Source organism: Mustela erminea, chromosome 3, assembly GCF_009829155.1.
Source record: "Mustela erminea isolate mMusErm1 chromosome 3, mMusErm1.Pri, whole genome shotgun sequence".
NCBI lineage: Eukaryota > Metazoa > Chordata > Mammalia > Carnivora > Mustelidae > Mustela > Mustela erminea.
In genome coordinates this window covers 46,117,546-46,134,232 of record NC_045616.1, presented here as the reverse complement: position 1 = coordinate 46,134,232, position 16,687 = coordinate 46,117,546, and the positions used below count along the sequence as shown (strand labels likewise).

Genomic DNA, 16,687 nt, shown 5'->3' with positions numbered 1-16,687 from the left:
GGGAGGGAATACAAGCAGGGGGAGTGGGAGAGGGAGAAGCAGGCTTCCCACCAAGCAGGGACTCCGATGTGGGGCTCCATCCTAAAACCCTGTGATCACGACCTTAGCTGAAGGCAGATGCTTAACAACTGAGCCACCCACGTGCCTCCCAGAATGACTTGTTAAATTGGCCCTTAAACTGGAAAATGCTTTCAGAATTCCATCTGCAATCAGGTAGTAGTGGAATAATCCACATAAAATTCCTCAGAACACTTATGAAGTTGCACTACCTTCTCCCTTCCTTTCACCCTTGATCCGTTCATACCAGTGTTTGTCTGGAGTACAGTTCTTAATCATAAGATCACCTCAGATTCACCTAGATAAGCTTTTTTTTTTTTTTTTTTTAACCTCCAGACTTCTAGTTTCCACGGACCTGAGGTAGAGTCTCAGCATATTTATTTTTTGAAGTGCCTCAGAATTTTAAATAACATACCTGTATCTTTAAATTTATAGACTATGAGGTAAGTTAAAATTACTTTCAAACTCATCTATCTTTTATAAAAAAATCATATATTACTAATATTATTTAAGAAATAATATTAAGTCTCACTTTTACTGTTACCATTTAATTAAACCTACTAGTTAATGTCTGAAATAAATTATTTTTAAAAATAAAAGGAATTGAAAAATTAAAAAAAAAATTACTTAGATGGCTCTGATTAGCATCCAAAATCTCCTGACCCAGAGCAGTACTACTCAAAGTCAAGTACCTGGACCAGCGCCAGCACGTGGGAACAGTTAGAAATGCAAACTCTTGGGCCTCCTGAATCTAGTAACTTACACAGAGATTAGCAGTAATGCCATTGCTCCCAGATGCTACCACAGTTCATAGAACCACAGTTCATAGAGTTACCTTTCTAACTCTACTTGCTTCACCAATTAACTAGAAATTGACCCAAAAATCAAAAGTAGAATAAAACATATCTAAATTCTGATTATTAATTTCCTGAGATGGGTGATGCTCCTGCTATTCTCTGAGCCGAAACAATCAACCACTTACTAATTCATTACAACTTCTCAACTAGGTAAGACCCTGGGGGCCATCAGCCAAGCCCCTTCTTTTTCAAGGCAGAAAAATGAAATCTAGCAGTGATATGTTCAGATAAAAAAATCAGGTCAGTGATGGACTCGCATTTGTAACCAAATATCCTGATTCCTATTTGGCAATACACAAATCTAGAGTGTGAACAGAAGAACAAGACTCATAAACCACCATCAAATCAAATATGAAGGTTTTACAGAAAATGGGAAAACATAATCAGAATGATCTTTGTCAATGTTAATGTTTTTGGTGAATGTGCATTTAAATAACAGAGTTCTGGGTTTTTTGTTTTTTGCTTTTAGCTCAAAGGCTCCACCACCCCAGACCAAAGCTTAATCATACAAGTTGTATGACCGTAGGCACAATACTTAGGATCTCTAAACTTTAATTTCCCCATCCATGAAAAGTTTAATAACCACCACCATCTCAATGCACTGATGGAAGATTAACTGAAATAACATATACAAAGAGACTAGCACAGTGACTAGCACAAAGGAAGTCCTCAAATGTTACCTGTTATCATTATTATCATTGTTATTTGTATTAATAGTTACTTATACCACTTTACATTAATAGGTTGTTTATATCCTGGATTATTAATAAACATATATATCTTACTTGTCCAATCCAGCACATTAAATAAGATGGATCAAGAGACTGAGCCATTTTGAAAGCTTCATGAGCTTGCTAGGAAAAAAAGTAAAAAAAAAATAACATGTCATTTTATTAACTTAATATATATTTTAAACTGTTTAAAAAGCATAAGAGAATAAGATAAGTCACACTTATCAACATAAACACTTATAAATCTAAGATTTCATTGTTTAAACAAAACTAGCAATGTTTAAAACCGTGTTTTAACTACCTAGTCTTAAAAGCCTCTAGGTACAACAGATCTCTCTACCAGCTTAGGGGTTCCGGTCCCCACTGAAAGGGCAATACAGGGGTGTACCTCATAGCCTGTAGAACCTCTAACCAATCACCCATCCATTTGCTAGCCACAGTGTGACAGAAGTACCTCCTACCGCCTCCTGAAGCTTAACTGGTAGGATAAAAACTAACAAACAATGACGCATATCTGCTACTGGACGAAAAAATGAGCAACATAAACCTGTGCCAGGCAGTCAGGAAACTTTAAAGATACCTCACTTGGATTCATTAAGTTACGTGCTTATTTTTCTGCTCCAAACACTTATTGTTACATGCTGCCTGATACTCTACTCAGTAATCTGTACATGATGGCAAACAGTCTTATTTTTCTTATGAAAAAGGTAGTTCATGGACAGCAACTGAGTTGTGCTATCATAAAACTACACTCATAGCTTATTAACTAAGATTTAGCTTTATTTAAATGTTTAAAAAATATTTTCACATTTTAAGATCCAAATTAATATTCTTCTTCAGTCTATTTAGTTTTTGAAGCAAAATAGGAGTGACTTAATTTATTCCTGAAAATATTACTGAAGCTATTTTAAAAGGATGATATTCAACATAACAGCCAAAACACAAAATTGTGCAGATGTGCTATTATCTACAGATTTATGGAAACTTTCTTTTTTAAAGATTTTATTTATTTATTTTATTTATTTTATTTATTTATTCAACACAGAGAGGCAGGAAGGCTCCCTGTGGAGCAGAGAGCCCAATGCGGGGCTGGATCCCAGGACCCTGAGATCATGACCTGAGCCAAAGGCAGAGGCTTAACCCACTGAGTCATCCAGGCGTCCCAGATCTATGGAAACTTTTAAACATGACCTATAGACACATTTCCAATTACTGTATTTCGCATTCTCTAATATGTAACTGTTCAGGCACGACAAATTACATTGTGGCATCTAAAGGAATTAATATACACTAAGAAAACCCAACATAATCATAAAACCAGAATTTCTTCAGTTGTATGGAAAGGAAAATAAATCTTACCCATTCACTATTCATATCTATAATAAACTAAATGTCATCAATTATCTAGCATACAGGAGAACATACTAAATAGACAATAATATTCAAAGTAATTCCCCACAAGAAGAGGAGCGATTACAAAGAGGTCATAAATAAAGAACGTTTTTACTTTTAATTTGACAAAACAGAAAACACATTTACCTCAATGTTTTCATTTGCAAGGTATAACACTCCCAAGTTGGTCCATGCAACAGCATTCTAAAAAAACATATATACACAATTAGGTTCCTCCCTACATGGCAGTCTCAGAAAATTATTAACACTAAATTCTTAAGTTCTTTATCATTGAAAGACACAAAGAACACCCACAATTTGTTCCGACTGGATAGACTTGATGAAACAGTGTTGAGCAAGGGCGTAATTTCTAATACCTGAAAAATACAGAATTTGATGAAACTGAACTTTATTACCTAAAACCATCTTCTAAAAATATTGAAATGTTACTCAGTTCTTACCATTGTGACATGAAACCACTCCAAGAGCATTCCAATATAAGTGATTTTTACTGTCAAGTCTCACTGCCTTTTTCAGACACTGAAAAGTAAAATTGGATTAGTTTTTATATCTTGGAACATCAGCATTTATATCAAGATAAATGTGGTTTTACATGAAAACACAACAGTATCCACTTTATCAAAAACATCTATCAGAAAAGCACTTTGTTTTTTAAAAAGCTTATAAAAAATTTCTCAAAACCATACATGTAAAGACTTCTCCAACAACTCTTTAGGATCATTTGTATTGCTGCCTGTTTCTGCTAGATGCTGTGCTTGGCGATAATAATTAATTCCAAGGTCACACCATGTATTAGATGTAGACATCAGTTTTAACGCACGACCATAACACCTATGGAAATATAAAAATAAATGTTACTTTTTGTTAAAAATGTCCTAATTCAAAGTGAATGTCATTAACTAGCAATCTTTGTGAATCACCTTCCACCAAGATGGAGGAGCTCATTCTTCTTTAATACTTGTTTGCCTTCTTTCTGACCTAAAAGGACTCCTAAAACAGTAACATTCACTTTAGATGGTGAGACAGCATACAGACTGGTACAAGCATCTCCAACTAGCTTCCAAAGGCAAGAGACATCAGCTTGATGTTGCAGAGCCCTAAAGAAAACAAACAGTGTGATTCTTATAAATTTTTTCCAAACAATGGGAAATTTATCTCTCTCATTATAATCTTAATTACTAACTACTTCCTTGGTTAAGTACAGTGCATGCTTTACTAAATTCTTTCTAAATGGACCACATTTTTATCACCTCCCTATTAGGAAGAAGAAAGGAAGGGAGGGAAGGGGAAGAATTGATCATTTTAAATGCCAGACATTTTGCAAACATGTGAAGACCCATATCTACTGAAGCAAATAAGACTGAATGCACAAGCTTAAAAGAGTAAGTAAAAATATTAATTATGGTGATAAAGGTCACTTCTTTTTAGAATCAGAAAAATCTCATTCTAATGGATGGAAATGGAAAAATCCATTTCTCTTCAGTTTTCTCTTCTCAAGATCTTAGAAATAAAACACGACAATTTCACTTCAGCCAAATCTCAATAATCAGCTATCAAACAGCTATGTTACTGGCAGATGGACAAGCAGATGGAACATTTCTCATAGCCTTTTCTACTAAAAAAGTCCAGCCAAAAACCATTTTCCAATATCTTCCTGAGAAATAAGATTAATTATGGCAGTCATTGCTGAAAGCCCACTGTGAGGATCAGGAGGAAGGACAACACCATTTGTAGTTCCTCTGCCCAAATACCTTAGCATAATTTCTAAAATTGACAGCATGATAGAGAGCATAATGCTAAGTGAAATAAGTCAGTCAGAGAAAAGCAAATACCATATGATTTTACTCATATGTGAGATATAAGAAACAAAACAAACGAGCAAAGGGGGAAAGAAAAAAAAGAGGGACAGACCAAGAAACAGATTCTTAGCTAAAGAAAACAAACTGATGGTTACCAGAGGGGTGGTAGGTAGGGGAATGGGGAAATAGGAGAGGAGAATTAAATAGTACACTTGTTGTGGTGAAAAGAGGTAAAATAAAGTAAAATAAAAAATACTCTAAAAATAAAAAATAAAATTGGCAGTATGAAAGAAGAAAATAGAGTGGAAAGAGAAACAGGCAATTTCAACAGCCTAAATTCTTATTTTCTTTAAAGCTCAATTAAAAAAATAAAATATCTGTAAAGTGAAATAACTTCTATCACGATTACATAAGAATTAGGGTAATATGAGCTTTTAAGTCTAGAAGTAAACATAAATTTGGGGATTATCACTTTAAAAGTTTCATAGACCTCCATTTAATTGGCCATGAATGCTATAGGCTACCCAGAACACAATTTCCCATTGTTAGAAAGGCAGTATATGTATTTCAAATATCATCACTGAAAGGTTCACATTTACTCTTAAATACTAGTTCAAATGAAGCATGCCCTCTTTACAATATCCTGTCCTCTTTGGAAAGATCTCTATTAGATGAAACTTGAAAAGCGGAGATAAAAATCTGTGGGAGAGAAAAGGCTAAGGTTTTCTTTTCATATTTGGTTCATACTCAAAATCAATTCTGGAGCAACCAAATCAATAGGAACCAGAAGAGAAGGCAAGAAGGCAAGTAGGAAAAGAAAGGAAGGGGAGCACAAGAAAGATGTCTAAGAAAAGAATAATTCAAATATATGTGTAACAGACTTTTAAAGATCATCTAACACAATACTCTATTTAGCTAGTGACTTTACAGTTCTAAATACCAGATTTACTCAGATTTTTCTGATTCCCTTAATATTAGACATCACTTTTTTTCCTACACAGATTCTCTTCAGGAAAAATGAGATTGCTCATTTCCCCTCAACTGCAACCCTACCAATATACCTAAAACAGGCCCTTACTATCAAATAGAACACTGATATGTTGTATGCAAGCTGCCACTTTCCTGACAGACCGCTCCCCACCCTTCCCTAGCACCTAGCATGTCAGCTGCTACTAAGAGCAAGAAATTCTATCTGTTCCTCAATGCAAAATTAATACAATATGTATGGTACAGAATTCATGGGCTAGTCCCTTATTCTTTGTGTTTGATATTCTGAATAATGATTGCTTTATCTAACAGAATAAACACAGAAAAATTTTCTAACTTTGGCTTTATTATAATTCTAGAAAATAAATACAATGAATAATAAGAATAATACTAACCAAGTAAAATATTCCAGTGCTTTTTCGATGTAGTCTACAGCTTTCCCATCAAGATAATCGACGAGAGCTGCTTTTGCCATCATGAGATGGCATTCACCCAAACCTAAAACCAGGTTAAGTTTTTAGTTATTAAAACACATACAAGAAACACTCAGAATAAAGTTGAAAAAAAGAAAACAAAACATAGTGGTGTGATATTAAAGCCACTTTCCAAAAACAAAACTCAGTAGTATTGTATAAAAATTATCTTTAAGTATGGTCTTGCATACATTTAGTATGGAATTCAAATGGCAAGGTTCTATTAGAGTAAACATGTACTAAAAGTGATAAAAATCTATGGAAAAGAATTTCCTTGGCTTTGGGCAAGTTACTTAACTCAAAACCTCAGCTTTGAAAATGCTACTGAATGCTTCTCTCCTTCATCTTACTATTTATTAACTATTATGAAACAAGATTTGATCTTTTTATATTCAAAACTGGATAGCAGACTACACTGTAAAATTTAAATGAAATAGCAATCTCCTCAAGTGCCCAATACAGATTTAATAATTAATAAATTAATTTCCCTTGAGGAAAGTTTTTCAAAATTTAAAAAGAAGTTTTCAAGATCTAAGTCACGTATCACTTTCAACATACACTATTTCTGACTTAAACCATAATTGTTTCATTTAAAAAGGAAAAAGAAATGGAGTAAAGGACACGTAATGGGCTCCAGGTTTTTAAAAATGGTTAGATATAATCATGTAAAATTTAGATTATATATGGATGGTGGCATTTTACTTTATATTACCAAAAATCATTTGTTCAGAAGGAGTAGATATATACAGACAAAATGAAATTAATTTAGATAATAACAAAACAATGTAAGTTGTTCCTGAAGTTCAAAAAAATGAAAAAAAAATCTCCTATAAGTTAAAAAGTAATTAAAATGTATTGAAATATTCTGAAGATATAGTAAATTAATTATTAAAATATTAGAGCAGGGAAACTCTTGTTTTAGAGATCCACCAAATAGCTATCATACTATCTGATCTACAAGTTAAATATTTATCATATTACTATTTATGTACTGTTATGAAACAAGATTTGATTTTTCTATATTCAAATCTATATAACAAGTCATACTATAAAAGGTCCATGAAAAAAGACACCTTACTGTTGACAAAAGAAATACTTTTTAGGTTACAAAATACATTCCGGAAGACATTTACTCAAGGATTTTAAACTCTAGTATCACAAGTCAAGGGGGTATTAAAAAATTACCTTTCAAAGCTGGCACATAATCTTCTTTCTTTTTAATGATCAGCTGGTATTGAGCTACCGCCTCCTTATATTTGCCTAGGATTTGCTGTATTGCTGCAACCTTAAACACACTGTATGTGGATTCTGGGTTCAGCTCACTGGCTTTTGTGAAGGATTTCAAGGCTGTCGTATAGCCACCTCTGCTTAAGTATGCCTCTCCTAATGACTCCCAACAATTGAAGTCCTTTGGGTCTGCCCTTAATGCTGCCTGTAAACTAAAATTTCAGTAAATAGTAAGTGAACTAAAGGTAAAAGAACTACTTCCACATCTGAAAAGAAAATAAAAAATAAATAATTCAACTGAATCACATATAACCAGGGTTCCTTCTATTTATAAAAGTGCTATTTAAAACAGGTATACGGGACAACTGGGTGGCTCAGTCAGTTGAGTGACGACTCTTGATTTCAGCTCAGGTCATGATCTTGGGGTTGTGGGATTGAGCCCTGTCTTGGGCTCCACACTCAGCAGGAAGTCTGCTTGAGATCCTCTCTCTCTCTCTGCTCCTCCCTCCTCCCTTTATGCATTCTCTCTCTCAAATAAATAAATAAATCTTAAAAAAAATAAAGCAGTTATACCTTTTCCTTTTACAACTTGAACATATATATAACTTGAATATTTTAATACTAAGAAATTTTATTATAAATTTGGAATGAATAAGAACAAAATACCTTTTCAAACACGTGCTGTTCAGAATTTTTTCCCTTGACTATCTGGAAGAACTCCAGTTTCCCACCAGAATAGGTATGTATCTCCATATGCCTCATGACAAGTAATAATACCCCACTGATCCTTCCACCAAAACAGAAATATCACAGTATTCTAGGTACTGATATAAATCAGAAACTTTATCTTAATCCAAATATATACATGTATATATATATACATATATATATTTGTTAATGTTCTCACAAACTGGAGGGGGTAAAAAATAACTGCTACAACAATTTGTTAGGTTCAGAAAAAAGGTACTTTCTAATCCTTTCTAAAAAGAAAATATACAAGCCTTATAATTAATTGTGATCATTCACATTTAAGTACTTACATTTTAATTTTTCAGTGTAACTGTAGTAATGAAATTTATCTCTTGCAGTATAACCAAAAAATTTTATATACAGACGGACTGAGGTCTTATAAACTTAATTAAATTGATAGTGAGATGCTGTGTTCTCATTACTAGGAAATGCTAAGGCTCTGTTATACTTCCTTATAAACAGAAAATCTTTGTTCTTCATTTTTTTAAATTGAAGTACATATGATAATTGACTCTCCTGACGTAAAATATTATATTAGTTTCAGATGTATAACACACTATGAAATGTTCACCATGGTAAGTGTAGTTGATAAATATATTTACCCTCTGTCACCAAAGTTATTACAACATGATTGACTATATTCCGTATGCTGTACTTTTCATCCCTGTGACTTATTTATTTTATAATGCTAAGGCTGTATCACTTAACCCCCTTCCCCTACATCTTCTTTTTATTATGTATTTGTTATTATTAAATATATTTTATTTATTCTTTTTTTTTAAAGTAAGCTCTGTGCCCAACATGGGGCTTAAATTCATGACCCTGAGATCAAGAGTCGCAAGCTCCACCAACTGAGCCAGCCAGGCTCCCCTATTTCATTTATCCTTAAGTATAGTTGAAACCAAATGACTAAAAATGAGCTGCACCACATGCACACGAAGATGGCAAATATATCTCCTGCCCCAAAACAAAGCATGTCACGGGGAGAACAATAAAAGTATCAGCTTGTTATCATTCCTGAAGTTTCCACTGAGCCCCATCATATGTGTAACACTTAGAAGACTTCACTTCATTAGAATGGCTACCTCCTTAGCAAATGGACATCATTTAATTTATTTTTGCAATTTCAGTGTCTTGCACATAAAAAGAACCAATCAATTATAAGCAAATTTTGCTACTCCTTCTCTCAAAATATAACCCGGAATGAGGCAATTTGTGAAGTCCACTTCGGGTATACAAAGAGTTTAATTAAAAAAATAATACGTTGCTGGGTCATAGGGAAGTTCTATTTTCAACATTTTGAGGAACCTCCATGCTGTTTTCCAGAGGGGCACTACTGGGTATTTACCCTAAAGGTACAAACGTAGTGATCCAAAGGGGCACGTGCACCCGAATGTTTATAGCAGCAATGTCCACAATAGCCAAACTATGGAAAGAACCTAGATGTCCATCAACAGATGAATGGATCAAGAAGATGTGGTATATATACACAATGGAATACTGTGCAGCCATCAAAAGAAATGAAATCTTGCCATTTGCGACAACATGGATGGAACTAGAGCATATCATGCTTAGCGAAATAAGTCAAGCAGAGAAAGACAACTATCATATGATCTCCCTGATATGAGGAAGTGGTGATGCAACATGGGGGCTTAAGTGGGTAGAAGAAGAATCAATGAAACAAGATGGAATTGGGAGGGAGACAAACCATAAGTGACTCTTAATCTCACAAAACAAACTAAGGGTTGCTGGGGGGAGGGGGTTTGGGAGAAGGGGGTGGGATTATGGACATTGGGGAGGGTGTGTGCTTTGGTGAGTGCTGTGAAGTATGTAAACCTGGTGATTCACAGACCTGTACCCCTGGGGATAAAAATATAGGTTTATAAAAAATAAAAAATTAAAAAAAAAAACTCTCTCCTGTTCAAACAGTCAAAAAAAAAAATAATAATACGTTAATAGTTTAAATGTAATAAGGTGCCTTACTCAGCCACAGCCTGAGAATGCTGACCAGCTTTCAAATAGTATAGTCCTCGCCTAAGCCAGGCCCATTTTGCTGTTCCAGCACTTGCCCTTTGAGTTACTGCTGTTAGGATAGCTAAGGCAGTTTCCTGAAATTAAGAAAAGACTAGTATTAGAGATCTCAAATACCATAAAAGTACGCAACACCTATGTAAAGTATCCAAACATATTTTCATTTACCGCTTCTGATTTTTTACACTTACACCGGTATATACTCAAACTACGGTTTCAAAAATAAGTGATGAATAATATAATGTCTGCCAATGAAAAGAAAATTTACTCCCTAACAGTGGCAAAAATATTTCTATTGTGTCTACAAAGAAAAATTTTTAAAAATAGTAAACTTCGGGACGCCTGGGTGGCTCAGTTGGTTGAGCAGCTGCCTTCAGCTCAGGTCATGATCGCAGAGCCTGGGATCGAGTCCCACATCCGGCTCCTTGCCTGCTTTTCCCTCTGCCTCTGCCTGCCACTCTGTCTGCCTGTGCTCGCTCTCACTCCTCTCTCTCTGACAAATAAATAAATAAAATTAAAAAAATATATAGTAAACTTCAAGTACACACATATAAAAATATTTCTAAGGGCTTAAGTTATTAGACATACCATCTCTTCAAGCTCCACACTTAAGTCAACTGCCGCAGCCCCAGATTCAGCATCAGTATCATCTAATTCAAAAGCTTTCCTATAACAGCCACGGGCTCTGTTTTTATCTCCTACCACATCTCTGTAGTAATGACCTAAATAGCGGAAAACTCTGCCCATGTATGGATCCAGTCTGGCAGCCTTTGAAATAAAGATTGATAGCAACACATTATTAAAGCTTGTCTGTGTGGTTCTCTTTAAAAACACGAAAGATAAATACATAGGTTAAAAGAAAAATGGAACACCTTTGTTAACCATAGAAAAATATGCCAACATGTCCCTTAATGTAAGATTTAAAGCAACAGGAGAGCTGGTTGTTACTACTTACAGAATGTAAACAAGTGTAAAAACATTATTTCTTTGTTAAAAATAAATGTGAAATTAGAGTTATTATTACATTAACCTTTTATGCATCAAGGTAAGAATGTAAGACTTCACATCTTTAACATCTAAAATATGAGAAATTAAACATATGGAAGTATATATGCCCATATTATAGTGGAAATTACCTAAAAACAGTATTTTTCTCCAGAGATAATTATGTCCCATCTTCTATAATGTGTGTTTCTGAAATAAGTAACTTTTACATTTTTTATTTTCTCCTTCAAAACCCACATAACATTCTCACAAAACCTAATGTGTAAGAGATGAAACACCAAAAAACTCTAGTTTAAAAAAACAAACAAACAGTTCAGGGGTGTCTAGGTGGTGCAGTCGGTTAACTGTCTGACTCCTGGTTTCGGATCAGGTCATGGTCTCATGGTTGTGAGATGAAGCCCTGCGTTGGGCTCTGCACTCAGCATGAAGTCTGCTTGAGATTCTCTCTCCCTCTCTCCCTCTGCCCCTCCCACTCATGCCCTTGCTCTCTCTCTAAAACAAATAAATTTAAAAAAATAAATAAAAACAGTTCAGAAAACAGTAATTTTAAGTGCCTAACTTATATGATTATTATTTATTTTATTACAAATCCATTTCAACTAAGAATTGAATAGTAGCATTTGTTTTACCTTTAGAAAGTGGGTATGAGTCTTTGTTTTATCTTTTCTTGTTTCTTCATTCATGAACCAATACGTTAACCCAAGTTGGTAATGATATTCAGCAACTTCAGCATCTTTCTCAAGAGCCCTCTGAAAACTAAGTCACCAAAGGGAAGTAAGAAGATACACAGAAAACACACACATGCACACAATGTAGGAAACTCCTGGTTGGGACAAAGTTGGAGTTATTCAAAGATGCTAAATCAGAAGTAAGTTACTACTTTAGAATTTAGATCACAATGAGAAAAAAATTTTTTGAAGAGAAGCTTATAAAAGCACAATGCCTTTTAGCTTTCCCAGTGTGCTAAGCATTTAGGAGAACACATCAAACACTGTTCTACTCACTGACCATTATGATCAGCTAGTTAAATTTCATACCCATTACAGAATTTTCTTACAGGTACTGTGCTACATGTTACATACATTTCTTAAAAATACTAATGCTTATGCAGATCATATTACACAAAATGGATCTTTATCAAACTACTCATTTTGAATTTTTGAGAAATACAGTAACTTAAGATATGACTAGATCTATGTGCAGTCTAAACATATCCTTACCATTTCTCTGCTTGTGGATAGTCCTTTTTGGTAAAATGAATCAAAGCTTCCAGGGCATGAACTTCAGCTAGGTCAGGGTAAGAAGAGAGAAGGTCTTCCATAATCTATAAAGTAGATATCTGTCAATTCTTTATCCAAATTAAGTCATTTATAGCTTTAAAAAAATTCACAATTTAGGGAACCTGGGTGGCTCAGCTGTTTAAGCATCTGACTCTTGATTTTGGCTCAGGGCATGACCTCAAGGTTATGAGACAAAGCCACAGTCAGGCTTTGTGTTGGGAGTGGGCCTACTTGAGATTCTCTCTCTCCCTCTCCCTTTGCCGCTCCCCAACCAAAAAAATTCCAGTTTGAATGAAAAAAACCAACCTTAGAAGCTTCATCTAATGAACCTTTGTTCAGATAGGCCAAGCTTTTAAGAACCAAAAGTCCTGGGATATTATTTGCATCAGAAACCTAGAAAATAATTATAAAGAGATTAGGTCTCTTTCAACACAGAGCAGCAATGTATGCTTTAATTAAAGAATGACCATAGAAGAACACAGAGTAAAGACGTACAGGTCCTTATTTTTAACACTATGAATACACTCATTCTTTATAACCTTTTTATTAGAGAAAATTCCAAAAAAATTAGAGAATAGTATAATAATCCCACATGTACTCATTATCCAGCTTCAAAATTATAAACTCGAAGTCAATCTTTTCTCATCCATACCTCCACCCATTTCACTACACTCCTTCTTAGATTACCCCAGATATTATAACTTTCCTTCAGATACTTTACAATATATATCTAAAAAGTTCATTTTTATATAACATAATTGTACTACCATTATAAACACCTCACCAAAACCAACAATACATCCTTACTATCATCAAAAAATTATCAAGTGTTCAAATTTCTCAGTTGGCTCAGAAAATATTTAAGATTTTGTTTTAATCAAAATCTGAATAAGGTATATGCATTTCAAGAGACGGTCTCTTAAGTCTCAATCTATAGGGCTCCCTTCCATCTTTTTTCTTCTCTTACAATTTAATTGTTGAAAAATATGGGCCGCTTGTCACAATTTCTGAGTCTGGATTTTACTGAATGTATTCCCATGGTCCTGACATGTCCTTTGGTCCCCCATATCTTCTATAAATTAGTAGTTAGGCCTCAACACATAACGTGATTCAGTTTTGATGCTTTGGCAGGAATACTTCACGCGTACATGCACTTGGTTATGTATGGTTCTTTCTCTTGGGTGATATTGTTTAGCAACCACTGATCTTCAATGCCTGGATCTATTAATTCATTATGGACTGCAAAATGGTGATTTTCTAATTCTGCATTTCTTCTTTCCTTATTGATGGAATATTTCAATAACAAAAAATCCCCCCCCATTATCTATTTGATTATTCTGAACAACAGTTCATTAAAAAAAGGCAAGATAAATACTTTGAATCTTGCCAAATGGTTTCTTAGCATCCTCCAAAGAGTTTTTAATAGAGGATTTTATTGATTTTTTTTGTACCATCTGGAATACATGAATTTAAACTTAAAACCCATTTGATCTCTTTCCACCCACAGTAATTACCGGTGCTCAAACTAACCTTTAGACAGTGACAACCAACCCATGGTAGTTCCTAAGCCTTTCTAGTATAATTCTAGAAGTCTTTTTTATAGTTTCCTTGCTTTCTAGCATTCTAAGATGTCCTGGGCTCATCCTGTATATTTTCTGTTTCAGACATGGACATTACCAGCTCTCCAAGAAGCTTTTCTTTTTGTGTGTGTGTGTGTGTGTGTGTGTGTGTGTGTGTGTGTGGAAACAAACAAAAAGACTGAAAAGACCTCCTCAAATCATTCACACAAATTACATTACTGGTAGAAAGCAAGTAGAAAATAAGAAATTAAGATAATAGTTCTTGAAGGATGCTGATGAATGTTCTAATTTTAATGAAATATTATGAAATGCAAAGTCCTTTGAAATATACAAAACAATGATATTTTAAAAATTCAAAACTCCACAATAATTGAGTGATATAATTTTAATTTTAGACCAAAATAGCCTTTAGCGAACAAAAATTTTAAAAGCACCATGTTGTTATAATTCACAATTTACTAGCTTTTTGCCAGGGATTTTCAAATTGCTTGAACCAAAAACATTAAGAAATAGGATTCCTAGGGCACCTGGGTGGCTCAGTCGTTGAGCATCTACCTTCGGCTTAGGCATGATCCCAGGGTCCTGGGATTGATCCCCACATCAGGCTCCCTGCTTGGCAGGAAGCCTGCTTCTCCTTCCCTCGCTCCCCCTGCTTGTGTTCCTGCTCTCCCTGTGTTCCTATCAAATAAATAAATAAAATCTTTTAAAAAAAAAGGATTTCTTCTTAAATATCAATCTCCTTCCATTTTATTAGACTGAAAAACATAAATAATACTATCTACAATGAAGCTACTGTGTCCTTCATTGTTCTTATCAGTAATCTATAAACTCTAAAGGAGGAAAAAATTTAGAACCTCAAATTAATAACAATCAATAAGTAACAGCCTTAGAGTCCAAAAGAGAAAAGGAGAATAAGAACAAGACTAAAGAAAGAAATTGCATCGTATGAAGAACACTATAAGTACTTAACCAAAAGGTAAACAAATAACTTCAGTAGTTTCCAAGTGTGTGAATGATTTAGAAAATGCTGATATGATGAATTCATACCTCTAACGTAAAATCTGTTTAAAAATAAATACTTATAAGGAGAGAGTGGTTGATGCCTGGTTGACTGCAAAAATAAAGTTGGAGGGAAAAACCTGGTAAGACTACCTGATCAAGAGTACAAATTGCTTCCACTGAAGATTCATAATCTGAGAGTTTAATCAAAGCCTCTGCTTTCAAACGGAGACAAAGATTCTTCTGATGAAGACTGCCACCAGACACACCAAGATTATCTATGTTCTTCAGAGCTGACAAAATTAAGGACATCTGAATGAAGACAACCATATTACTTCATTTTTTTCTTCTTATGGGTGATAAATAATAAATTGGGAGATACAATAAGAATAAATTGCCAAAACAACATACATGAAGAATAATTCAGAGCCAAATATAAATTCTTCCCTGAATTCTTTATGGAATTATCTGCATTTAAAACAGAACAGAACTAAATTTAAAATCTCTTTCTGTAACATGAACATCCTGAAATACAATGGCTATCTATATCTGCTACACAACAAAGGTTAGCCAAAGCATCAGTACACAACTTAGCAAATGAGGGATACTGAGGGAAAAGAAGTTGAATTCATATGGACCAGGCTGAACTCTTTCTCAAATACAGAGGCTAGGCCACCGGCTGGGTCAAGAGCAGTGAACCACTTTTTATGATTACCTATCCCCTCACATGACCCATCTGACCACATTCAAATAGGCTCCAGATGCCTGAGACTTCTCATATTTACATCAGAGAAATCAAAAGCTCCTGAAGTTCTGGACGCACCAGAAACTGCCTTATTACAGACAGAGCACCTCCACACAAGCCTAAACTGACTGTCAAAATTCCAAGTACAGGGATCCTTTGAAAAATACTGTTAGTTTAAAAGATCATACACAACATGCACATACACTTAGCATTATTTAACCATCTCAGTGAAACTTAAATTGGTAAGTAAATTAAAATACAAAATAAAGCATGTAAGTTTCTTTAAACCACTATCTTTTTCTTCTTTAATATAAAAAGAAACAGGGTTGGCCACCCTTACAGATGTCAGTAATACCTTGATTGCATGAAAGAACAGCTTCCTTAGGTCTATGCATTTTAACTTGGACTTCTGCCAGATGATACCATCCAGCCGTGCAAAGAGGGCTTTCCTTTAACCCTAAAAGGATAAAAGCAATCACAAAATCCAAGCTTTCTATGATTACTGAGATAAGTGGCAACACCATCTACTCTCCAATCAGACCTCTCCTCTCCCTTGTCTCTCATATATAATTATTTGCAACATTGATTCCATGCCCCAATCCATTTCTCTAAAACTGCTACTTCAGCTCCCATCTCCACCATCTTTATTCCAGACCACTGCAAGTGCTTGCCACCCACTCCAATTCATTCTCTACACTATAGCCAGAATATCTCTACAAATACAAATGGAATTATGGAATTCCCATTTTTAAA

General features: G+C 34.5%; 1 protein-coding gene across 4 annotated transcripts in view; it reads right to left on the bottom strand.

Moving 5' to 3' along the window:
* TTC37 (tetratricopeptide repeat domain 37) overlaps positions 1-16,687 on the bottom strand; it is an 85,084-nt gene that overhangs the window by 42,586 nt on the left and 25,811 nt on the right. For all 4 annotated transcript variants that reach the window (XM_032335723.1, XM_032335722.1, XM_032335725.1 and 1 more), the window contains 15 exons: positions 16,290-16,391; positions 15,343-15,482; positions 12,917-13,003; positions 12,551-12,654; positions 11,960-12,086; positions 10,914-11,093; positions 10,278-10,402; positions 7,503-7,756; positions 6,240-6,342; positions 3,979-4,155; positions 3,745-3,889; positions 3,499-3,577; positions 3,353-3,414; positions 3,185-3,241; positions 1,700-1,768 (listed from right to left, as the gene is read on the bottom strand). In XM_032335723.1, coding sequence (XP_032191614.1) covers positions 1,700-1,768; positions 3,185-3,241; positions 3,353-3,414; positions 3,499-3,577; positions 3,745-3,889; positions 3,979-4,155; positions 6,240-6,342; positions 7,503-7,756; positions 10,278-10,402; positions 10,914-11,093; positions 11,960-12,086; positions 12,551-12,654; positions 12,917-13,003; positions 15,343-15,482; positions 16,290-16,391 — 1,811 coding nt within the window. The remainder of the gene's footprint in view (positions 1-1,699; positions 1,769-3,184; positions 3,242-3,352; positions 3,415-3,498; positions 3,578-3,744; positions 3,890-3,978; positions 4,156-6,239; positions 6,343-7,502; positions 7,757-10,277; positions 10,403-10,913; positions 11,094-11,959; positions 12,087-12,550; positions 12,655-12,916; positions 13,004-15,342; positions 15,483-16,289; positions 16,392-16,687) is intronic.